At 45.7% G+C, this 26,747-nt stretch overlaps 1 protein-coding gene across 4 annotated transcripts in view; it reads right to left on the reverse strand.

Annotated features, from left to right (window-relative positions):
• Window positions 1-26,747, reverse strand: part of Nemp (Nuclear envelope integral membrane protein) — a 177,038-nt gene that overhangs the window by 52,550 nt on the left and 97,741 nt on the right. For 2 of the 4 annotated variants that reach the window (XM_068366972.1, XM_068366971.1), the window contains exons 1-2: window positions 21,036-21,173; window positions 10,766-10,843 (exon numbers count right to left, since the gene is read on the reverse strand). In XM_068366972.1, the coding sequence (XP_068223073.1) occupies window positions 10,766-10,843; window positions 21,036-21,159 (202 nt within the window). In that variant the 5' untranslated portion in view covers window positions 21,160-21,173. Of the gene's footprint in view, window positions 1-10,765; window positions 10,844-21,035; window positions 21,174-26,747 lie in introns of those variants that run through there. The other 2 variants (XM_068366974.1, XM_068366973.1) reach the window with 2 other exon arrangements.

Below are 26,747 nucleotides of genomic sequence, written 5' to 3' on the forward strand. Positions count from 1 at the left end.
AAGCTAGTAAGAACACCGTCTTCCAAGTTAGGTGGCGAACTGAAGCCTGGCGTAATGGTTCATAGTGAGGTCTCTTAAGAGACCCGAGAACTCGAACCACGTTCCATGGGGGAGGTCTCACATCCGACTGAGGGCAGGTAAGTTCATAACCTCGTATGAGTAGGGAAAGTTCCAGCGAGGAAGAAAAGATCATTCCTTTGAGCCTAAAGGCTAGACTTAAGGCTGAGCGATAGCCTTTCACCGCCGAGACTGAAAGGCGCATTTTCTTCCCACAAATACACGAGGAACTCCGCTATTGCTGGAATAGTGACATCGAGTAGAGAGATATCCCTTCCACGATACCAACCACGTCAGACTTTCCACTTGGCCTGGTAGACAGATGCGGATGATTTTCGCAGATGTCCAGACATCCTAATCACAACTTGTTGCGAAAAATCCTCTCTCAGCAAGGAGATGCTGGATAGTCACCAGGCGTGAAGTCGTAGCAAAGCTACGGCTTTGTGGAAGATGCTGGCATGTGGCTGTCTGAGTAGATCGTGTCGTGGAGGGAATTCTCTCAGAAGTTCAGTTAGGAGTTGCAGAAGGTCCGGAAACCATTCTGCGTGATGCCATAGAGGAGCTATGAGGGTCATTGAAAAATTGACCAACATTCTGGTCTTGTTGAGCACCCTCCTCATCAGACAGAACGGGGGAAAGGCGTACACGTTGATGTTGTCCCACCGTTGTTGGAAGGCATCCTGCCCGAGCGCCTTCGGATCCGGGACTGGGGGGAAGTACAGTGGAATCTTGAAGATCAGCGCTGTTGCGAACAGATCCACAGTCGGGGAACCCCACAAAGTCAGGACTTTGTTGGCTACTAGATGACACAAAGACCACTCGGCACTCACTATCTGAGACGCTCTGCTCATATTGTCGGCGAGCACATTCCTCTTGTCTGGAATGAAACGCGCCAATAGTAGAATCGAGCGGACTTCGGTCTATCTCAGTATCTCTACTGCAAGTTTTGCGGTTTCACTGCAAGTCTGACCGTGTTTGCGGTCTCCATGCTGAACGGAGTTTGCTTTAATCTGGACCTCTCCCCGAAGGACCCGCACCCTTGCTGATCCCATGGCAAGGGAGCTAAATGACACCGGATTCGTCCTCAGGGGAGGTAGAGATGTTGTGAACGGGACGCAATATCCCTGACTGATTACGGAAATCGTCCAAGAATCGGCCCCGAGTTGTTGCCACCTGTCTGCGCAACCTTGTAGGCATCCCCCCACTGGCGGACATGCATGGGGACTGCCAATCCTAGCATTCGCGGCCTCGGCTGCTCCCTCTAGGATTCTTCCCTCCCCTGGAGGACTTCTTGCCTTTCTTGTCCTTGACCGGAAAGGGCTTAGAGATCACTGTCTTCGCTGCCGTTGTTGGTTTCGTGGTCTTGGTGGGACATGGCTGCTGGGGGTTTATAGGGCTTGAATGTCAAAGCCCTATGTAGGAGAGAGTCTTGGTGACTACCTCCACCTCTCAGCAGCCTGCTCCACATCCTTAGGCTCAAACAGGTTCGTTCCCATAACGGAAGAATGTCTGAGCCTGTAGATTTCGGTGCTAGGGGCCTCCCGGTACTGTCTTGGAGTTCTTCGACTCCCTCTTGGGGGGGATGCAGCACTCCAACAACGACGGAGGCAGGCTCTTCTCCACCCTTATTCGAGAAGAATTTACCGTGCGAGGTGGGGTTTCCCTCAATGGTGTGATGGGGGAACGTCTCACCTCACGTGACTCCACTGAGGACGGGAAATCCTCGTCCGAAGGGGAGGGAGAAAAGTCTGAGGGGGGAGAGAGCCTGCCTCAAAGACTTTCGAGGAGACAGCTTCGTCCTCGGAGAAGTTACTGCGTCCGAAAATGACAAATTCGTAGGTAATTTGTATTTTTCCTAACTATACAAACCTTAGCTATTTAATATGGGTAATTACTTTGAGCGTAGCTGAAATGACGAGCCATTAGAATTTTAACGAGGGTTTACTATCCCACCGCTAGTTAGCGGGGGGGAGGGAGGGTAGCTTGCTAACCCCCCCCTCACACACACCTGTGCTTGAGCTCACTTTGCTTAGAGGTAGGACTTCACGGGGGATAGGGCTGGCGGGCAAGTTTGATTAAATAGCTAAGGTTTGTATAGTTAGGAAAAATACAAATTACCTAAAATTTGTCATTTGTTCCGTAACTGAAATACAAACCACGCTATTTAATATGGGTGACTCACCCCTTGGGAAGGGTGGCAAGTCCCAGCCAGTACTGGTTTTTGGCTTTGCCCGGGGTCTCAGTATCTGAGTGTGTTCGCACTCAACAATAAGGAGTCCCTGCACCTCGCTAGAACCTTGCTGCGCAAGGCCCGCGGCCGACGTAAGCTGTGTGTGAAGGAATGAAGTGTGACTCGTCCTAGGAAGTTGACCTGTAGTCCTTTAGATGGAAACTTTAAGCTAGGACTCTCCCAATACCACCTTGTCAGGGTATGGGGACGTGACAGTATTAGCTTAATACTAGGAACACAAGGAAACATGGTTTACCTGCAGTGGTTTGAGTTCAGCTGTGCAGAGAACCCAGGATACTGCTTTCCCCAAGAGAGGGGAGGATGAAGAAAAGAATAAGGGCCAGACAAATCTTTTCATTCATGCAGACTAATACTGGGTAACAATGCCCTCAACCTTCTGCTACTTGTCCACTAAGGAGCCTGAAGTTTTAAACCAGCTGTTGTGCAGCCAACACAGGGCCGATAGAGAACGTATCGAGCCTCCTGTGGGTCACGTCTTGCAGGTAGTGGGCTGTGAAGATCGTCTGACGCTTCCACACCCCAGCTTGTAGAACCTACGACACTGAGAAATTCTTCTTGAAGGCCAGGGACGTAGTTACGACCCTGACATCATGTGCTCTAGGGCGACGTGACGGAGGAGGGTCAGGATTCAGGGACAGATGGATCACCCTACGAATCCATGCCGAGATAGTATTCTTGGTAACCCTCCTCTTTGTTCTCCCAGTGCTCACAAACAATGCCTGCACTTGGGGACGAACTGCAGCCGTTCTTTTGAGATATAGCCTCAGACTCCTTACTGGACACAGTAGGAGATGGTCTGGGTCATCTGTTACAGAACGAGGACTCGAAATCTGGAAAGAATCGAACCGGGGGTCCGGCACTCCCGGATTCTGAGTCTTAGCAACAAACTCAGGAACGTATCTGAACGTTACCTCCCCCCATACCCTTGAATGGGCGATGTCATACGAGAGACCATGAAGTTCACCGACTCGCTTGGCCAAGGCTAAAGCTAGTAGGAACACCATCTTCCAAGTTAGGTGGCGATCTGAAGCCTGGTGTAATGGTTCGTAGGGAGGTCTCTTAAGAGACCTGAGAACTCGAACCACGTTCCATGGAGGAGGTCTCACTTCCGACTGAGGGCAGGTAAGTTCATAACTTCGTATAAGTAGGGAAAGTTCTAGCGAGGAAGAAATGTTCACTCCTTTGAGCCTGAAGGCTAGACTTAAGGCTGAGCGATAGCCTTTCACTGCCGAGACTGAAAGGCGCATTTCTTCTCGCAAATACACGAAGAACTCCGCTATTGCTGGAATAGTGAAATCGAGTGGAGAGATACCCCTTACACGACACCAACCACAGAAAACTCACCACTTTGCCTGGTAGACCCCTGCGGATGACCTTCGCAGGTGTCCAGACATCCTGTTCGCAACTTGTTGCGAAAATCATCTCTCAGCGAGGAGATGCTGGATAGTCTCCAGGCGTGAAGTCGTAGCGAAGCTACGGCTTTGTGAAAGATGTTGGCGTGTGGTTGTTTAAGTAGCTCGTGTCATGGAGGGAGTTCTCTCGGAAGTTCCGTTAGGAGTTGCAGAAGGTCTGGAAACCATTACGCGTGATTCCATAGCGGAGCTATAAGGGTCATCGAGAGATTGACCGATATTCTCGTCTTGTTGAGCACCCTCCTCATCAGACAGAACGGGGGAAAGGCGTACACGTTGACGTTGCCCCACCGTTGTTGGAAGGCATCTTGCCAGAGTGCCTTGGGATCCGAGACTGGGGAGCAGTACAGCGGGAGCTTAAAGTTCAGCGCTGTAGCGAACAGATCCACAGTCGGGGAACCCCACAAAGTCAGGACTTTGTTGGCTACTAGATGATCCAAAGACCACTTGGTACTCACTATCTGAGACGCTCTGCTCAGACTGTCGGCGAGCACATTCCTCGTGCCTGGAATGAACCGAGCCGATAGTGGAATCGAGTATCTCAGTATCTCTACTGCGAGATGGGATAGCTGCTTTGAAAAGGTACCTCCTTGCTTGTTGATGTAAGCCACTACTGTGGTGTTGTCGCTCATCACCACCACAGAGTGACCTGCCAGGTGTTGTTGGAACTGTTGAAGGGCCAGGAATACAGCCTTCATTTCTAGCAGATTTATATAGAGGCACTTTTCTGATTCTGACCACAGGCCTGAGGTCCTGTGTTGCAGAATGTGGGGCCCCCACCCTTTCTTTGAGGCGTCCGAAAACAGCATCAAATCCGGGGGGAGGACGAGAAGATCCACTCCCATTCGTAGGTTCTCGTCTGTCACCCACCACTGAAGGTCCGTCTGTTCCGCAGGACCCATAGGGATCATGACGTCCGGGGAATCGTGACCTTGATTCCACCGGGACTTGAGTCGCCATTGGAGAGATCTCATTCTGAGGCGACCGTTGGGAACTAGATGGGCCAAGGATGAGAGGTGACCGAGGAGACGTAACCACGATTGGGCTGGAAGCTCTTCTCGTCTGAGGAAAGGACTCGCGACCCTCCTCAGCCTTGCTACCCTATCGTCTGATGGGAAGGCTTTGTGGAGATTGGTGTCTATGATCATGCCTAGATATACCAGTCTTTGAGTAGGAAGCAGAGAAGACTTCTCGAGATTTACCATGATCCCCAGATCTTGGCAAAGTCCCAGAAATTTGTCTCGGTGTCGAAGAAGGGCTGACTCCGAGTCTGCTAGGATAAGCCAGTCGTCCAGATAACGGAGGAGACGGATGCCGATCCTGTTTGCCCACGACGATATTAGGGTGAACACTCTGGTGCAAACCTGTGGTACTGTGGAGAGACCGAAACACAGCACCTTGAACTGGTAGATCTTATTGTCTAGGCTGAATCTTAAGTACTTCCTTGAAGACGGATGGAATGGGATCTGGAAGTACGCGTCCTTCAGGTCCAGTGTACACATTAAGTCTTGCGGTCTCACTGCTAGTCTGACCATGTCTGCCGTCTCCATGCTGAACGGGGTCTGCTTGACAAACCTGTTTAGAGCTGAGAGGTCGATGACTGGTCTCCAGCCTCCAGACGCCTTCTTTACAAGAAAGAGTCGACTGAAGAAGCCTGGGAACCCGTTGACGACCTCTTGGAGAGCGCCCTTCTTCAACATGGTCTAGACTTCTGCCCGAAGGGCTTGCCCCCTCGCCGATCCCATGGCAAGGGAGCTCAACGACACTGGATTTGCTGTCAGGGGAGGTAGAGATGTTGTGAACGGACATCCTAGACTGATTACGGAAATTGTCCAGGAATCGGCCCCGAGTTGCTGCCACCTGTTTGCGCAATTTTGTAGGCATCCCCCCACTGGTGGACATGCAGGGGGACTGCCAATCCTAGAGTTTGCGGCCTCGGCCACTCCCCCTAGGATTCTTTCCTCCCCTGGAGGACTTTTTGCCTTTCTTGTCCTTGACAGGAAAGGGCTTAGACACCATTGTCTTCGCTGTAGCTGCCGGTTTCGTGGTCTTGGTAGGACGTGATTGCTGAGTTGCTGGAGGTTTATAGGGCTTTCATGTTAAACCTCTATGTAGGAGAGAGTCCTGGTTGGGCTTCCTCTACCTCTCAGCCGCCTGCTCCACATCCTTAGGCTTGAACAAATTCTTCCCCAAGATGGAGGAATGTCTGAGCCTGCTGATCTCGGTACTGGGGACCTTTCGGTGAAATCTCTCAGACACCGCATCTCGACGTTTCAAGATGGTATTAGCCCACAAGTTCGAGACTTGGTGGGCTAGAAACTCGATTGTACGAGTGCCTGAGAGTAAAAAGGTCTCCATGGCCTTCCTGGTACTCTCTTTGGACAAGTCCTCAGATCGTAACAGGATGCCCAGAGACCCTAGCCAGATGTCCAGCCACGATGTTGCCTGCACGGCACACTTCGCCACCTTCTACTGGCTAAGGATCTCCGTAGCCGAGAACAAGACTTGCCGGTTGGAGTCTCTCTCTAAAGGGACTCCCCTGGTAAGCTCTTCCAAAGAGTGGTGTAGGGGAAGAGCTAAACAAGTCTCCTCCATGATGTCAAAGTACCTCCTCTGATGTACACGAGGAGGCGGGAGGAGTTTGTTACCGGTGCTGGATCGGCTGGAGGAGGCAAGCTCGGAGAGCTGGCCTTCAACCTTGTCTCTGGCACTCTTAACCCCTTGAGACCAGGGCTAACCCATTGAGATTCCTCATAAAGGTGGGTCAGAACCTGCCAGAATGCATGCTCTGATTCCTGTAGCTCTCCTCCTGAAGGGCTAGCAGCGAGGTCTCCTGTCCCCAAAGGCTCTTCTTGGGGGGAATCGTGAACGTTCTCTGAGGGCTTGGCTGGCTCCGGTCTAATCTTTGAGGATGACTTAGGTAAAGTCTTAGAGTCCTTCGACTCCCTCCTGGGAGGGATGCAGGACTCCAACAATGATGGTGGGAGGCTCTTCTCCACCCCTACCTGAGAAGACTTCCCGGCGCGAGGTGGGGTTTCCCTCATTGGTGCGATGGGGGAACACCTCACCTCGCGTGACTCCCCTGGGCACAATTTTGTGCGAAAGCCCTTTGTGCCCCGAAGGGTTGCCCGTTTTGCAACAGGATGAGTTGGCGCCCACAGCGCGTCAGCAGCCAGGAACGGCGACGGCAGGTCAGCAGGTCTGGCGGGTGGAAGGTCGGCGTGTCCTTTGTAAGGATGACCTTCCACCGAAGGAGATCGCAACCGATCTGCGGAGAGGTCCAGGGATGTAGCTGGTAGAGTCGGAGAACGACAGCGAGGTTCCTCTGCGGCGAACTGGGGAGATGATGAACCGAAGAGGCGCCTCCTAACACCCTTGTGAGGTGAAGGAAGGCCTCTACGGCAAAGAGGAAGGCGGGCTTTACGCCTTATACGTCCTCTGGGGGCCGTGGGGTCAGCAGGCTGACCATCAGCAGTCCTCCGAAGAGGAGTCTCTGTGAGTGAACTCCCCCGAGGGGGAAAATCACCAGGAGGAGAGACCGTTGGACTTAGTTCCTCCCTCAAAGGATGTTCGAAGGGGGGAACTAAGCCTTCAGCTACATCAGCAACATCAGGAGCAGAGGTTTGATACAACTCATCGGAAGCCTCTGCCACAACAACGTCGACGATAGACAGAGGATCAACCTCTGCTAAAGTCGGCGATTGTTTGACAGCTGCCCCCAACCTGATCATGTCAAACAAGGCTTCCTTGGAGGGCGAACCCACAAGCCCCCAGGAAGCCCAAAGCTGCAACAAATCATTATTAGACACATTTACATTAAAATCCTCCACCGGGGGAGGAGGAGGAGCTGCCTCGCTATGGGAGGCAACTCCCTCTCCCAAACCCCGAGTTCGGTCGACAGAACTACGGCCTACACTACCACTCGACAGTTTCTCGGAAGAAACAGATTGAGTGGTAGCTTCGGAGGAGGTTTGGGCCACGGAAGAAGAGCCCTTGGGATTTTCTCCTTTGAAAGAAACCTTCGAAGGAGAAATATCCCGTCTGGACTTCTTCCGGCGCCGAGAAAACCTCTCCCACTGGGAGGTAGACCACTCCCTACACTCACCACGCACATTATTCTTATCACACCACTGGCCCCTACAGTAAGGACACAAGGTGTGGGGGTCCATTTCAACCGCCGACATATACGTGCCACAAGGGCAGTCAGGTAATCCAGGACACTTACGCATTGCAGAGGCTAACTTCACACACACTCTGTCAAAGGAAAAGCAAACAAAAGATTAGCAATGGCTGTCAAAGAAGGCGAGGGTGACAGCGGACACGTCCGACTACCACCCGAGCCAAGAGCAAATTGAGCTCAAGCACAGGTGTGTGTGTGAGGGGGGGGGGTAAGCAAGCTACCCTCCCTAACCCCCGCTAACTAGCGGTGGGGTAGTAAACCCTCGTTAAAATTCTAATGGCTCGTCATTTCAGCTACGCCGAAAGTAATTACCCATATTAAATAGCGTGGTTTGTATTTCAGTTACGGAACAACTCCTCTTTTCTTCTTCAGGGGAGTAGATGCAGCCAAGGATTTGTGGCCCAACTCAGAGAGAACAGGCTTGAAAGCTTGTGCTACCGCTCTGATTAGAGCCCCAAACCAGGGCTGCCGGCTGACGGCTGCGCTGTCAGACACTCCCTCTGGAGGGGGGGGGGGTCGCCTGGAAGGAGAATGAAGATAAGGAAGAAATGTCCCTGGACCTTTCTGGAACCTTCCCCCCTACCGGCAAGCGCGCTGATCTGCGCTTGGGGGGGGGGGGGGAAATGCGGTAATGGCGACCTTACCGCGCGTTGTCCTGCAACCTCGGGCGTGGGAGGGTATTGGCGATTGCGCTGGCGTGATGGGGAATACCCGGGGCTCGCGCGCGGGAGACTGCTGGCGCCCTCGCACGCGCGCGAGGGCGAGACTTCATAGAGTGCACAGGATGAGAATGAAGAGCCCGTGCGGGCGAAAATAAAAGATCGTCGGCGCGTACTCGCATACCAGAATGTTGGCCCGCGCGCGCGTGGCTATCGGCGCGCGCATGCGAGATTGTTGGCGCGCGCGCGGAAGACTATCAGCGCACGCGAGCGAGCAAGACTATCGGAGAGCGCACGCGCGGGAGACTATCAACGCGCGTGCGTGTGGAAAACTATCGGCGCGCGCGGGAGACCATCGGTACCCGCGTGCGGGAAAGATCGTCGGCGCTCACACGCGTAAGAAGATAGTCGGTACTTGTGTGCGTATGAAGATCGTCGGCGCTTGCACGCGTAAGAAGATCGGCGAGCGCGGGGGGGGGTGCGCAGTGATGGCGACCTTACCGCGCGTTGTCCTGCAACCTCGGGCGTGGGAGGGTATTGCCGATTGCGCTGGGGAGCGCGCTGGCGCGATGGGGAATACCCGGGGCTCGCGCGCGGAAGACTGCTGGCGCTGGCGCGCGCGCACGTGCGTGAGGGCGAGACTTCATAGAGTGCGCAGGAATCAGATTGCGTGCTTGCACAGGATGAGAATGAAGAGCCCATGCGGGCGAAAATAAAAGATCGTCGGCGCGTACTCGCATACCAGAATGTTGGCCCGCGCGCGCGTGGCTATCGGCAAGGGGGGAGAAAAGTCTGGCCGAAGGGCAGCAACAGTAGTCGAAGGCGATGAATTTATTAAGGTATGGGAAGTTCTCCCTCTGAAGGAAGAAAACCTCACACCTGGGGAGGAAACCTCCCTTGGAAGGGAAGTTGTCCAACCCCTGGAGGTGAACCTCCTTTAGCATTCTAAGATGATCTGAAGTGCTGGCATGTTGTCACGGGAGTACTTCTAAGAGAAGGGATAACGCCCATGACGACGTCCTCTGAGGGACGGCAGCGACAGCAGAATCCCCAGGCATGAACAGGATAGCTCTGCTTCGTTGGCACTCTTTAGTCGAACGAAGAAAAACTGCATAGTTAACTGGGAAAATAAAATTAAATAATTATTTTAACAGAAATTCCCTAGGGAGGAACTCCGAAGAGGAACCCTGAGGGAATAACATAAAATAAGAATTAAGTATGCGCCCTCCTTCCCCAGATGACATCCACGGGAGAAGGGGGGGGGGGAGTAACTGTAATAAAAACAGAATTATAACAGAATTATAATTATCTAAATCATCTAAGAATTTTCACTAATAGTGAGAACCACTGAACCCCCGAAGGGAAGTGTTCCCCACGGAGAAAACTGAAAAGTTAAAATACAATTAGATTTCACTAAAAATAATTGAGACAAACAAACGGAATGGTAACCTAACCTACAACGGGAAAGGAGCTTCCGTAATAGTGCGTACTGTAGTTGTAGTAAAGGTGAACGACCTCGAGTAGAGAGAGACCGTAGTCAATCTAAAAAAGGCCACATTCCCTTCGCTGAGAATCCAAGTTTCCCAATGTGAAAAGAGGAAAAGCGAAGATAATAGATGAATGAAGAGGGTCCAGGCGATGACGATTTCCCTGCGGCGGCCGAGTTAACGGATATATGCCGACGGGATGACCGATGGACCAGAGAGGGAGAGGTCGTTCCCCACTAAGGGGAACTGTGGTGGCCTTGCTACTACGCAAGTGTCGTTGTCGTACATCACACACACAGCACAAACACTGAAAAGAAAACTTACTACATTTCTATACACAAATATATACATAAACATAAAGAATGTTTATATATATATTACAAGTATAAGAAAAAGTAAGTAAAAAGACAAAAATTAATGGCAGTCCAAAATAGGCGAGGAGAGAGAAAGAGAGGAACAACCGTTCTCGCTCCGATCCAAAAGTAAAGTGAGCTCAAGCACAGGTGTGTGTGAGGGGGGGGGGGTAGCAGACTACCCTCCCTACCCCCCGCTAACTAGCGGTGGGGCAGTAAACCCTCGTTAAAATTCTAATGGCTCGTCATTTCAGCTACGCCGAAAGTAATAACCCCTATTAAATAGCGTGGTTTGTATGTCAGTTACGGAACAAAGCAAAGTTTTAAATGTTGCATGATACAGATATAGCCACTGCTCTAACTTACCTTTACCATTTGTAAATGCAACAGGCTCATCCAGCTTATGCTTTTCTTTACTATCTTCTTCAATATGTTTTTTAAGATCTGAAAAATGATATTTTGATTATAAAATAAATTTTTGAATATACTTACCCGGTGAATATATAATAGCTGACGTCTCGGACGGCTCGACAGAAACACAAAAACTCGCGAGCGATCGCCATGAAGGTTGCGGGTGTGCCCACCAGCGCCAACTATCGGCCAGATACCGCATATACATGTAAACAGCCTCAGTTCTTCTCATTCCGCTGGGTCTCTATCGGGGAGGAAGGGAGGGCCTATAATTTATATATTCACCGGGTAAGTATATTCAAAAATTTATTTTATAATCAAAATATCATTTTTAAATATTAAACTTAGCCGGTGAATATATAATAGCTGATTCACACCCATGGTGGTGGGTAGAGACCAGTATTAATACAATATAGGCGTACAGTATATGCTTAGAGTTTTTGACAGTTATATCATAACAAAACCCAAATAAATATAGGTACCTGGTAAGGAAGCTGACTCTGACGATTACTCTGCCTTGTTAGTCCGCTTTCCTCACGAAGCCCAGCCATCCTCTCAGGATGCTGAAAGACTCCCAGGAGCTGAAGTATCCAGGGCGACAACCCATACAACAGGACCTCATCAAAACCCTTAATCTGGGCGCTCTCAAGAAATGACATTTGACCACCCGCCAAATCAAACAGGATGCGAAAGGCTTCTTAGCCTTCCGTACAACCCAAAACAAGATTAAAAACATTTCAAGAGAAAGATTAAAAGGATATTGGAATTAAGGGAATGTAGTGGTAGAACCCTCACCCACTACTGCACTCGCTGCAACGAATGGACCCAGTGTGTAGCAGTCCTCATAAAGAGTCTGGACATCTTTTAAGTAAAATGAAGCGAATACCGACTTGCTTCTCCAAAAGGTCGCGTCCATAATACTTCGCAGAGATCGGTTTTGCTTAAAGGCCACGGAAGTTGCTATAGCTCTTACTTCGTGCGTCTTAACCTTAAGCAAGCAACGGTCTTTCTCACTCAAGTGAGAATGAGCCTCTCGGATTAAAAATCTAATAAAATACGATAAAGCATTTTTAGACATAGGCAATGATGGCTTCTTAACTGAGCACCACAAGGCCTCAGATCCACCTCGTAAGGATTTGGTACGAGCTAAATAAAACTTAAGAGCTCTAACTGGACACAGTACTCTTTCAAGCTCGTTGCCTACGATCTCTGATAGGCAAGGTATATCAAATGACTTAGGCCAAGGACGAGAAGGCAGTTCATTTTTGGCCAAGAAACCAAGCTGAAGTGAACATGTGGCTTTATCTGTGGAAAAGCCGATGTTCCTACTGAAGGCATGGATCTCACTGACCCTTTTAGCCGAAGCCAAGCACACTAAGAAAAGCGTCTTGAGGGTGAGATCCTTCAGGGAGGCTGAATGTAATGGCTCAAACCTGTCGGACATTAGGAACCTTAGGACCACGTCTAAGTTCCATCCAGGAGTTGCCATACGACGCTCCTTAGAGGTTTCGAAAGACTTAAGGAGATCTTGGAGATCTTTATTATTGGAAAGATCTAAGCCTCTATGTCTGAATACAGATGCCAACATGCTCCTGTAGCCCTTAATAGTGGGCGCTGAGAGGGAGCGAACATTTCTCAGATGTAGGAGAAAGTCTGCTATTTGGGCTACAGAGGTACTGGAAGAGGAAATGGATGATGACTTGCACCAGTCTCTAAAGACTTCCCACTTCGACTGGTATATTTTGATGGTAGAAGCTCTCCTAGCTCTCGCAATCGCTCTGGCTGCCTCCTTCGAAAAGCCTCGAGCTCTTGAGAGTCTTTCGATAGTCTGAAGGCAGTCAGACGAAGCGCGGGGAGGCTTTGATGAAGATCCCTTACGTGGGGCTGCCGTAAGAGATCCATCCTTAGAGGAAGACTCCTTGGAATGTCTACCAGCCATTGAAGTACCTCTGTGAACCACTCTCTCGCGGGCCAGAGGGGAGCAACCGACGTCAACCTTGTCCCTTCGTGAGAGGCGAACTTCTGCAGTACCTTGTTGACGATCTTGAACAATGGGAATGCATACGCGTCCAGGTGAGACCAGTCCAGTAGAAACGCATCTATGTGGGTCGCCTCTGGATCTGGGACTGGCGAGCAATAGGTCGGGAGCCTTTTGGTCAACGAGGTGGCAAAGAGGTCTATGGAGGGTTGACCCCAAGTCACCCAAAGACTCTTGCACACGTCCTTGTGGAGGGTCCATTCCGTGGGGATCACCTGACCTCTCCGACTGAGACAGTCTGCCAAGACGTTCAAGTGCCCCTGGATGAATCTTGTCAACAGGGAGATGCCTCGATTTTTTGACCAGATGAGGAGGTCCCTTGCGATGACGAACAGTGTGTGGGAGTGAGTGCCTCCTTGCTTGGAGATGTACGCCAATGCTGTGGTGTTGTCTGAATTGACCTCTACCACTTTGTTTCGAAGAATGCTCTCGAAACTCATCAAGGCCAAGTGAACCGCTAACAACTCCTTGCCGTTGATGTGCATGCTCTTCTGATCCGACGTCCAAAGACCCGAACATTCCCGACCGTCCAGAGTCGCTCCCCAACCCAAATCCGACGCGTCTGAGAACAACACGTGGTTTGGGTTCTTGACTGCTAGGGACAGACCCTCTCTCAGACTTATGTTGCTGTCCCACCAGTTCAGGCATGCTTTTACTGGCTCGGAGACCGGGATTGACACAGCTTCTAAAGTCTTGCTCTTGTTCCAGTGTGAGTCTAGATGGAACTGGAGAGGGCGAAGGTGAAGTCTCCCTAGCGAGACAAACTGCTCCAGGGATGACAGAGTCCCTACGAGGCTCATCCAACCTCTTACTGAACAACGGTCTTTTTTCAGCATGAGTCGGACTTTGAGCAGGGCTTGCTCTATTTGGGTGGCAGACGGAAAAGCCCGAAAAACTAGACTGCGAATCTCCATCCCCAAATAGAGAATCGTCTGGGATGGAATCAGTTGAGACTTTTCTAAGTTTACCAACAGTCCCAACTCCTTTGCCAGACCCAACGTCCAGTGAAGGTCCTGCAGACAGCGATGACGGGACGATGCTCTGAGAAGCCAGTCGTCCAAGTACAGGGAGGCTCGAATTCCCGACAAATGAAGGAATTTTGCCACATTCCTCATGAGCCTCGTAAACACGAGAGGAGCAGGGCTGAGGCCGAAGCACAGTGCTCGAAACTGGTACACCACATTCCTGTAAACAAACCTCAGATACGGTTGAGAATCTGGGTGAATAGGAATGTGGAAGTACGCATCCTGCAGGTCGAGAGAGACCATCCAGTCTCCCTCTCTGACCGCTGCAAGGACGGACTTCGTGGTCTCCATCGTAAATTTTGTTTTTGTAACAAAAGCGTTGAGCGCACTGACGTCCAGCACTGGCCTCCAACCTCCCGTATGCTTTGGGACTAGGAAGAGACGGTTGTAAAATCCCGGTGATTGAAGGTCCGAGACTTTCACCACCGCTCCCTTCTCTAGCAACAGACACCTGTTGATGTAGAGCTTGTCTCCTTGACTCCTCTCGATACCTGGGAGAGAGGTCTAGAGGAACTGTTACTAGAGGAGGTCTGCGTACAAAAGGTATTTTGTACCCCTCCTTGAGCAACAACACAGACTCTTGGTCTGCACCCCTCTTATCCCAGGCCTGCCAGAAGTTGTTCAGTCTGGCCCCTACCGCTGTCTGAGGACGTGGGCAGTCAGACTCTGCCACGGGAGGACTTGGATCCTCTCCTCTTGCCTCTCTTTCCGTCGGCACAAGCGCCTCCCCTGCTGGGGGCTCTGCCACGAAAAGGCGGGATAAACCTAGATGCAGGAGTATCGATTCTGGGCCTCACAACAAAAGATAAAGAAGGAGCTACCTTGCGAGCAGAAGTAGCCATCAGGTCATGTGTATCCTTCTGTACAAGCGAAGCAGCAATGTCCTTGATCAGCTGTTGAGGAAACAAGGCAGCCGATAAGGGGGCAAAGAGAAGCTCCGATCTTTGACAGGGAGTAACTCCTGCTGAAAGGAAAGAGCAAAGGGTTTCCCTCTTCTTCAGGACTCCAGACGTAAAGGTGGCGGCGAGCTCATTGGAGCCATCGCGGATGGCTTTGTCCATACAAGACATAATAAGCACGGAAACATCCTGGTCGGTAGACGAGATCTTCCTGCTTAATGCTCCTAGAGACCAATCTAAAAAGTTAAAAACTTCGAAGGCCCTGTAAACCCCTTTAAGGAGATGGTCAAGGTCCGAGGAGGACCAACAAATTTTAGAGCGTCTCATGGCCAGGCGACGGGGAGAGTCTACGAGGCTTGAGAAGTCACCATGGGCAGAGGCAGGGACTCCCAAGCCGAGAACTTCTCCCGTGTCATACCAGACGCTCGCTCTAGAAGCTAGTTTAAAAGGAGGGAAGGCAAAGGCCGTCTTCCCCAAACTCCTCCTGGTAACCAACCAGTAGCCTAGTAGACGTAAAGCCCTCTTAGAAGAGCGAGAGAGCACTAGCTTAGTAAAAGAAGGCTTGGCAGCAGCTAAGCCTAGCGCAAACTCTGACGGAGGCGAACGAGGAGCAGCAGTAACAAAATGGTCTGGGAAAAGATCCTTAAAAATCATCATGATTTTCTTAAAATCCATAGAAGGTTGCGCAGCCTTAGGCTCTTCAACGTCTGACAAAACATCCAAAGGATTATCAGTAGGTGGAGGATCAGCAACATCCTCATCTGAAAGAACCTCGTCCGACAATTGATGAGTCTCAAGCAAGGGAGAGACCTACCGCGGTGGCAATGCTTGACAAGCTAAGTCCACATGCAAAGGAGCATCAGTAGCAGTCAAGGAAGCTACGTCATGTAACTGCTGAAAGGACTGACCAGCAACAACAACAGGAGCGGGAGGACGCTCGACGTCAAGTCGAGACTGCCTTGACTGCCTAGATTGAGCAGTTAAAACAACCCTTGACTGCGGTGCTTGACGCTCAACGTCAAGACAAGGCAACTGAGCTGGTTGGCGAACGCCCTGAACGTCAACAGGAGCTTGCGGCAGCGGCTGAACGTCAACACGAGACTGCGGCAGCGGCTGAAAGTCAACACGGGACTGCATCGAGTGAGGCTCCAAGTCACGTGACTGACGTGACAAACTACCGACATCACGTTTCGTAACGTCAACAGGACGAGTAAAGGCTCGTTTGGGCGGCTGATGGCCAGGATCTCGATCAGCGTAACGGCGAGGATCATCGTGAACCTGCTCAACGGTATACTCCTCCATAAGGGAGGCAAGCTTATTCTGCATATCCTGCAGGACAACCCATTTAGGATCAACGGGAGTCGGTACGGGCCGAGACGATGGTAACGTCTGTGACGGCAAAACATTGCCTTTACTGAGACTCTCGGAGCCCGTGTTACGCTTTTGTTTAAGCGGCGAGCAGTCTTCCGATGACTGCACAGGGTCAGAGCTGTCCCAATGGCTACAGCCAGGACGCTGGACCTGTCCTGAAGGGACTGACTTCCGCTTTAAGGGTCTAGAAACTTTGCTCCAAGGTTTCTTTCGCGAGAAGCCTTCGGATGACGAGGAGAAAACAGCCTCGCTCGTCTTATGGTAGGGGCGGTCTTGACGAGACACGCCCGATACCATAGAGGGAACGTCTGTTCGTTGGTTAAAGCCTCTCGTCCCCATAAGTCCTACGACATTACTTCTCCCTGGAGCATGGGAGCCTGAAAGAGGTCTCGGACTAGGAGAACGACAAGCACGAACAGACGAACCCTCGGTCGCAACACTAAAAACACTTTGCGCACTTAATCACTTTATCCCCACGATTTTCTAATGTGGCACTCTGACACTTTAACACATTCACATCCGCCATGAGTTGATTACTGTCCGATGCTAAAGACTCAACTCTCTCGCCCAAAGCTTGAATGGCAAGCAACATATCCCGCATGGATGGTTCATGAGTGCTAGTAGAGGGTTCAGGAACAACTACTACAAGGGAAGGATTAGGTTCAGGGGCATGGGAGGAGGAAAAATTCAACGACCTAGAGGAGCTTCTCCTCACCCTATCTCTCTCAAGCTTACGAGAATATTTATCAAACTCTAGCCAGTCGAATTCCGAAAGTACCACGCACTCATCACACCGATCTCCTAATTGGCAGGTTTTACCCCGGCAATTAGAACACACGGTATGTGGGTCGAGAGAGGCCTTGGGAAGACGTTTGTTACAATCCCTAGCATTAGCCTACATTTATGAAATTTAGGTCCAGGGATAGGAGAAGGGTCAGCCATTTTGAAAAGTCAAAGAAAATCCAAAAACAACCCAAAGTCATCAACAATAAACGCTATCCAAAAAAGGGTTCAAGAGTTTTAATTGAAGAGAAAAACACCTGTCACTGCGAAAGCTCAAAACCAAAAAGAAGTACTTCACCAAGAATGACGAAAACTCCAGGTCAACAGCGAGTAACGGAATCAACTTGTCGACAAGACCGACAGAGAAGAACTGAGGCTGTTTACATGTATATGCAGTATCTGGCCGATAGTTGGCGCTGGTGGGCACACCCGCAACCTTCATGGCGATCGCTCGAGAGTTTTTGTGTTTCTGTCGAGCCGTCCGAGACGTCAGCTATTATATATTCACCGGCTAAGTTTAATACAGTATTTAAAAATATATAGTTCATTAGACAGAAAGATGACAAATTCAGATAATTTGTACTTTCCCTAACTAATGAAAACCTATAGTTATTTATTTCGATTATCTTTTGGCAAAGCTGGAAGGTAGCCATTAGAGGTCATGCCAGCCTCCGATAACTGTCTTCCAACCGATGGGGATGGACGCCTGACAGCTTCCAACTTCCTTCTATCTCCTACCGACGTAGAAGGGCGCTTGGCAGGAGAACACTCCTCGGAACAGGAAGGAAAATGCTCCGGACTGCTCCAATGGCTGCAACCTGGAGCCTGAGGCGTCAAAACACGACGCTCCTCAACAGCGGCAATCTTCCTCTTCAGAGGTCTAGATGTAAGACGCCAGTCCCATCTGGGCGCTGCGTCATCCGATGAGGACAAAAACACTTTTACCTCGCCTTTCCCATGGCGAGGGCGAGTGTCCTGGGAAACGTCAACAGGAATGCTCGAGGGGACGACTGCTCGGTCGCTAACGCCTCTCGCTTCCTTTCGCCTGTCGACATTCCTTCTCCCAGGGGTTGGGGAGCTTGGAAGAGGTCTACGGCTAGGAGAACGACAGGTCCGAGCAGGCGCACCCTCCACTGCACTGATTAATCTCACTGAACCTATAGCACTGACACTTGCACTCTTTAATTCCTTGACATCGGACCATAATTTAGTCATGTCCGCTGCGAGCGATTCCACTCTCTCGCCCAGGGCTTGAATGGCCACCATCATGTCCTTTAGGGTTGGTTCATTAGGTTTAACAGTAGTGGGATCTGGAACTACCACTACAGGGGAAGGATCAATACGTTCATTGACACGGGGAGGAGAACAATCCCTAGAAGAAGGAGATAAACTCTTACTTCTTCTGATCCTATCCCTCTCAAGCTTACAAGTGTAGCGGTCATACTCCAACCAATCACTCTCAGACAAAATAACACATTCATCACAACGATCAACCAACTCACACACTTTACCTCTACATTTCACACAAATGGAGTGGGGAACAAGAGGCTTTAGCAAGCCGGGTCTTACAACCTCTCACACACCTTCTAATACTAGAGGAAGAGTCACACATTATGAAAATTTTAAAGAGAGATCATACAAGCAAGGGTCAAAACAACAAAATCTAATCGGGTCCAAGAAAAATCCCAAAACAAATCCAAACAAGCGAAAGCCAAAGCCAAATTGTACATCACCAAAATAACTGCAATGAACACAGGCTACAGCGAGCGAAATTCCAACAATGTCACTGGTGAGGCGGCAGGGAAGATCTGAGAAATAGTTGGAATGGTTCCAGGTACCTGGGTAGAGGGTGCACTGGTGGTACACCTGGCTACCCATTCGGCAATTGCCACGAGTTTTGAAATTTCTGCCGTGACGTCAGGGACTAACCTATATACTGTATATAAAACTACCAGGTAAGTCAGATGTTTAAAAGTGTCTTTTTAATGTTAGCTTAAGGTAAGGATGGTGTCACAGGGTGGGAAGGTCCATGCCTACCACCATCCCCAGTAAGATCATAGCAATCTATGTTAGGTTAGGAAAGGGTACCAATGGTTAGTATGTTCCTGTTTATTAGTGACGATACTATGTACATTTATTATTGTTCACGAGTGAAAACAATTATTTCTATTTTTTCTATAAACTTTTTTAATTATAAGAGCAAATCAGTACATACAGAATATCTAATATAAAATGTAAAACAAATCTTCACAGGTAAAAACTTTGCCATTTTCGATATTACCTAAAATAAAACAAAACATTCTGAAATATGAACAATAGAATTAGGGGCTAACACTTATACACAGTCTTCCTAAACAATAATAACTCAAGAAAATTTGTCTCTCGGACTTCGAAAGGTTGGTATGTCTGTAAAGCTGTGGAAACAATACTGCAACTTGTCAGATAAGATACAGTGACATTCAGTAATTAGAGCTCGAAGACAGGAACCTCAAGTAGCTGTACGTAGGATCATACAGTAATAAAAATGTGTAAATAGAATATCATCCCATTAAAATTAACCGCAAATTGGATACAAGTCAGACAACAGTATTCACATGGATCAAACATTTCAACCAAGACGATAAACTCAAGAATCGACCAAGAAAAGGATGACCAGGATGCACTACTCGACGGCATGATAACCCGATCATTACTTAAGTAAATTATTGTGGCTTTATTCCATTTATCCTTTATGATTCTGTTAAATACCAATATATATATTCATCAATATTATCATATACAAGTCAAATAGGCTCATACCTAAAATAAATTTTTCAGACCAATAGACCTAGTACTGATATTTAACTCTTAATGCGAGCTTTAAAATTTAAACCATACATAATTAATAAGGAATTTATAGCAATTTAGCTTTTCCCTTTTAATATGTTCCAGTAAAAACGTATCAGGGTATTATTTTACTGTATTACAGGGCAATGTAACCTAGGAAACAAAACTACTTTTTCCTATAGAAAAAATTACGCTCTTTGAAAATGACACTCGTTCCCGTCATAAATGAATAGTTTCAGAAATATATATATATATATATATATATATATATATATATATATATATATATATCCTATGATAATGGGGGACCCCCAGTGGGAACTCGGGGTTTTGGGTGGGGAAAACATACTGGGGAAACGATATATAATCGTAAAACAAACCTTTTCTTCTCTATACATTACCTTTTTGGATGTACAGTATAATAAAGAACATAGTATCGTCACTTATGAACGGGACTGTACATAACCCCTTAATTTCCTCACAACTCAAAACACATTGACAACAGATGTCGACATGGAAAACAGTATTGTAAGACAAGCCATAATAATTGTATAGTTCATCACAAGAGGAGGTTGTTCAATAGAACACTAAAACTTAGGTGCAGCTAGTTTTAAGCATGAAGTACACCAACAATAAAACCTATGAATGGGCTTAGCTATTTAATATGCTAGATACGCACATTACACCATCCACACCTACAGTATTAGGTCGAGCTAAGCTTATTGATAGTCAATTTGCTTGGGAAGAATTCTACTAGTACAAAACTGGCAAAAATATGATTATGATTATTAAACATTCACATCCAATCACATATATAAAATTGAATATATTTCTGGAGTAAACATACTGTAGTTCGTTTAGACCAACATCGTAAACAGGGTCGACACTTAGTCTTAGGGTAAGCTAAGGATATTGCAGTCTCATGGCGATCACGAGGGGGGAGGTAGCGTAGTAGTGTCGGTGGGTAAGTAGGTAAGGATAATGCTCTTAGGTTAGTTTAAGTTAGGTTAAGTGGTGTTCTTGTTAGTTTCCCTTTTAAAGTGTGGTTTTACACTTATAACTTGAAATCTTACACGTCTAAACGAACTACAGAGGCTCTTTATTTCCTATAACTCAGGCTCTTTTTGACACATAGATATCAAAGTAACCGACATGGTCCGCTAAAATTTCCTCGTCTACTGTGGAATTTACCTCCTAGTAGCATTGCTCTTGGTTTAGTCGGACCAGTTGCCTTACTCTATTTTACATCTTTGGTAGTCAATTATCATAAGATGCATACTTACCAACACCCGGGATACTATATCCTTCGTCTGTGGCCAAGCATATCCCAATATATATAAAAATAAGTGAGTAAATGGTAATTTTAGTAGCCTGAGAGCGAAAGAATACGTTTGTTGTGACCGCCATCTTTGACTTTAGCGTTTGAGATGTTTGACGGGTCTAAAACTAGATAGATTACATCTACGAGCCTAAGGTTTTTTTCCTAAAAGCTCATTGCTTCTTACTACAACTGGCTACACATATTGTTTTGTTTATTACATTATAGCTGATAATCAGCATTTAAAAAATCTAATCAATTTCGTGTTCATGAATCAAATCATACAAAAGACGGCAGTTAAAGAAGTAAACGTTTTCATGTGTAGTATACAGGCGTGTATGAACAAGTAACATTTGGTTGACGAACTTGACGTTTTGGGCTTGAGTCGAGCACCGGGTGGTATACTTTAAAAAACAAACAGGTATGAAATTAATCGTGTTATACATTTTAATGTATTCATTGTTATTTTGATTACAACTAGCTAAGCTGCAACCCCAATTGGAAAAAAAAAGCAAGATAATATAAAGGTAAAAGCTGCAATAGGAAAAAATAACCCAGTGGGAAAAGGATACAAATAAACTATATGAGAAGTATTGAGTAAAGAATAAAAAATATTTTAATATCGGTAACAACGTTAAAATCATCATCATCTCCTGCGCCCATTAACGCAAAGGGCCTCGGTTAGATTTCGTCAGTCGTCTCTATCTTGAGTTTGTAAATAAATACTTCTCCATTCATCATCTCCTTCACGGTTCATAATCTTCACCCATGTAGGCCTGGGTCTTCCAACTCTTCTAGTGCTTTGTGGAGCCCAGTTAAAAGTTTGGTGAACTAATCTCTCTTGGGGACTGCGAATACCATGCCCAAACCATCTCCATCTACCCCTCACCATGACCTCGTCCACATATAGCACTCTAGTAATCTCCCATAGTTTCATTCCCATGCCTGTCCTGCCATTTCACTCCCGATATTCTTCTGAGGGCTTTGTTCTCAAATCTAGAGATGTTGGATATTGTTTCATTGTCATACCACGCCTCATGTCCATACAGTAACACCGATCTTACTCAACTGATATATTGCCTGATTTTTATATGTAATTTCAGGTGATTTGATATCCAAAGTTTACTTTACCATTTTTTTTAATCTTTCATTAAACTCCAATTGAAAAGATCCTGTATTAGAGATCATAGTTTCTAAATATTTAAATGATTCCACATCATTAATCCTTTCTCCTTCCAATGACATTTCATCTTTCATTGCATATTCCGTTCTCATCATCTCTGTCATTCTCCTATTTATCTTGAGTAGAACCTCATGTCAATCAAATTATTCCCTTCATATCTCCTAGTCATGAACTTACTAAAGGGTTCTATCAAGGTGGCTCTATCCAATGTAGCCTTTCTTCATCTTCTGTTGTTCCTGGTTCCTTGTTGCTCACTCCGCAAAATAAGTTTGCGGGCACTCTATCACTTTATAGATAGGTGCAAAGCTTCTAAGCTTATTATTATTATTATTATTATTATTATTATTAATTGCTAAGCTACAACCCTAGTTGGAAAAGCAAGATACTACAAGCCCAGGGGCCCCAACAGGGAAATAGCCCAGTAAGGAAAGGAAACAAGGAAAAATTAAATATTTTAAAAACAGTAACATTAAAATAAATATTTCCTATATAAACTATAAATACTTTAACAAAACAAGAGGAAGAGAAATAAGACAGAATAGTGTGCCCGAGTGTACCCTCAAGCAAGAGAACTCTAACCAAAGACAGTGGAAGACCATGGTACAGAGGCTATGGCACTACCCAAGACTAGAGAACAATGGTTTGATTTTGGAGTGGCCACTGAACAATTACAGTGCTGTAGTTAACCCCTTGGATGAAGAAGAATTGTTTAGTAGTTTCAGTGTTGTCAGGTGTATGAGGTTATATTACCTGTACCTGTACCTTAAATGAATTAATACCGTAATGAGATTCTAAATCTTTACTTCAGATCTATCTCTCTTTTTGATGGGTATATGCTTCTTCTTTCCCCCATTAGAGATTTCATTCATAATTCGTTGATCAATTCTTACACCATAGCCACTCCCTGAATTCATAGCTTTGTCAGATTCATCAGCTTTTATGTCGAAATATTCTCTCAAGTCATTTGTGGCCTTTCTTTTGATTTCACTATCAATACTGGAATACTTAGCATGCTATACCTGGTAATTTTCTTTATTTCCGCGAAAAATTTCAACAGTCAATTTATGTCTTTGTCTCTTTTTAGAGTACCCAAAATATCATTTGATATCCATGGTTTTCTCCTTGAAACTGCATGTCCAGAGACTTCACTTCCAACTGACTGATATATGTTCTTAATATCACACCATTCTTCATCAATTGTCTGCTCTTCGTTTCTTAAAGTCTCTAAGACTGCAAATCGATTCTTACATCCAGTTGCAAAGACTTCTCTGTGCCCATCTTCTAGAAGCTTAGTTGTGTCAAACCTAAATATTCTATCTACATTTCTGTTGGGTGCTTTCTGTTTTAATTCCAGTGTGGCAAAGAGGAGCTGGTGATCACTACCAAATTATCTGCATATCTGTAGCTTCTAACATTTCTCAGTCTTCTTTCTCTCTTTATTAATAGCTATATGATCTAATTGACTTTTGTAATTGCAACATGGCGAAGTCCATATATTTTTGTGAATGTCCTTGCACTGAGAGAGAGTACCTCCAATAACAAGATTGCTTGTTGAACAAAACTTATAAAATGTGCTTCATTTTCATTTGCAACTTTGCCAAGACCCTCAACACCTATCACATTCCCTATACCTTGACTTTTCCTTCCAACTTTAGCATAGTAGTCACCAATTACAATTTTCATCTCTCTCTCTCTTGGATCTGATCTATTACACTCTGCAGTTTTACATAGTATTTATCCTTCCTCTCTTCAGGGGAATCATTTGTTGGTGAATAGCAAACTATAATTCTTATATTGCACTGCTTTGATTTAAACTTCGCAAGTAACAATCTACTATTTACAGCTTTCCATTTTGTTAATGCCTTTTCTGCTCTTGGTGCCATCATCATTCCTACCCCTTCCCTTCCAACTTCATCTGTTCTTCCTGAGTAGATATATATTACCTTGGTCTAAGATTTCTTTACCAATCCCCTTACAACATGGTTCTGCTAAGGACAATATATCCAAACTATATTTCATGAATTCATTCTCTCCTTTCTGTAACTTTCCAATCTGATTCATGGTTCTAACACTCCGATTACCAATTTTCAATTTCCCTTTAGTATCTATAAACCGGGAGATTCTTAGCATTCCGCTACACCCAGGACTTGTGTGTGTGTATTTATATAGAACATTTATGGTATTTTTATTTTCTCATGCTAAATATAGGTCTCTCTCTCTCTCTCTCTCTCTCTCTCTCTCTCTCTCTCTCTCTCTCTCTCTCTCTCTCTCTCTCTCTCATTCAGCAACATACAAAGAAATAAATTATCAGATGGAAACAAATAATAGACCCAAGAGACTCTACCCGGACCTACATACTTTTAGGGAAGAGCAAGAAAAAGGAAAAAAAAAGATATAGTCTGCCATTTACTGAAAAGAGAGAATTGCAGATTTGGCGAAAGATGCTACTACAAGCATCCAAAGATATGCCATAATTATGAAATATATGGTAAATGTGCATATCTAGACGGATATGGAGACGAACGCAGTGATCTCCATCCAAAAATATGCAAAAACCTGAAAGAAGGAAAAGGATGCAAATTCAACAAAAATTGTCGAAATATGTATCCTGCAACCATGATTGAAAGTCAGAAAATTCAAAAGCAAACAAACAAGAAAAATGAAAGCAAAAATGAAAAAAAGAAAAAAAAAAACAAGCCGAGTATATACCGCGCTATGCACCAAAGGTCCCAAGATACGATGCCTTTCAACCCAAATATGCACAATTAGAGCCCAACTACAAAGAATGCATCTATAATGCCAGGGGTTGGTGCAGATATGGAGATAAATGCAGGTATACACACAAAAATAAATATGAAGGCGAAAGAGCAAATATGATAGAAAAGTTGAATTTTTAATGGCAGAATTCCTGGAAATGAAGAAAAGAACACCATATCAGAAGAGGAAAAGACACATGGGAGAATCCATATTATCACCAATATTAGATAATGGGGATGAAACACAAACCATCATATTGATGAATGCACAGGGTTTAGTCATGAGTAACTTAAAGGAAAATAGAGTTCTTAGAAGAACTTACCCAAATTGAAAAAATGGATATATTAAATATAAGTGAAACATGGTATTCTCAAGAGACTGGCAGTGATGACCAGATAAATGGTTTCCAAACATATAGATCAGACAGAACAAATAGGAAACAAGGGGGAACCGCAATATATGGAAGAGACATAAATCGAGGAAAAGTCTATGAAAATTACAGCAACACAGAATGTGAATTGATTGCGGTAGAATTTCAATATGAAAAATTAGTGAATATTGTAGTCTACAGACCCCCAAATACTGAGGAGTTTGACATAATAATAGAAAAAATAGATGATATATGCAGAAACCATAAAGACTGGAATATACAGTACTCCTATCTAGAGATTTTAACTTTCCTTTTGTGGATTGGAAAGAATGGATAGAAGTGGTTGTATATATACATATAAAAAAGAGAGTAATAGTAGTGCAAAAGATAAGAGGCAATTTGAAAAGCTTCATGATATGCTATTAGAACATAATATGCAACAAATAAACCATATTCCAACAAGAAAGGACAATGTCCTAGATTTAGTATTTGTGAATGAGGTGAATTATGTTAAAGAAATACTAGTGTATAACACAGGAATTTCAGACCACAATGTCATAGAATTAATAGTCCATTCCAAAGCAAGTGAATGCAGAGATAAACAAAGCATAAAACGATGGGAAGAATATGGAAAATATAATTTTTATAGTAAGAATATAAAATGGTAAAAAATAAATGAAAAATTGAACAAAGATTGGAAAAATGTATTCGTAAGTGATAATATACAGGTAAATACGGATATACTGTACAAAATACTGGAAAAAATTGTTGAAAAATATGTACCGAAAAAAAAATAACCATCAGACATGCATACCAAGAGACAGAAGGATCTTATTTCAGAAAATTATAAAGTGGAAAAAAAAACTTGCAAAAGAAAAAATGTATGGAAAATGATTTAAATAAAAAGTAAGATTGAAAATGCAGAACAAAAGATTATGCAATCGAAAGAAAATGAAAAAAAAGGGACACAGAGGAAAAGACACTTCCAAATATCAAGAAAAACCCCAAAGTACTACTATGCAAAAAAGGTGAATAAAGGGAGATTAGAAATAGGCCCGCTAAGAATTGAAGGACGGTTAACGGATAAAAAAAAGGAAATATGCAACATATTAGCAGAAAAATATAAGAGTGAATTCACGCCAAGAATTGTGAATGAGAATAATGAAACAGAAATGAGAGAAGAAAATACTCAATATCTAACGGATATAGATATTAATGAAGCAGATATTGTGCAGGCTATAAGCGAAATTAAAAATGGATCGGCGGCTGGGCCAGATGGAGTTCCAGCGATTTTGTTAGAAAAAAACTGCACACATTATCGCGAAGCTGCTTGCAATACTGCTAAGACAAAGTGTAGATATGAGCAA

This window comes from Palaemon carinicauda, chromosome 44 (assembly GCF_036898095.1).
Source record: "Palaemon carinicauda isolate YSFRI2023 chromosome 44, ASM3689809v2, whole genome shotgun sequence".
NCBI lineage: Eukaryota > Metazoa > Arthropoda > Malacostraca > Decapoda > Palaemonidae > Palaemon > Palaemon carinicauda.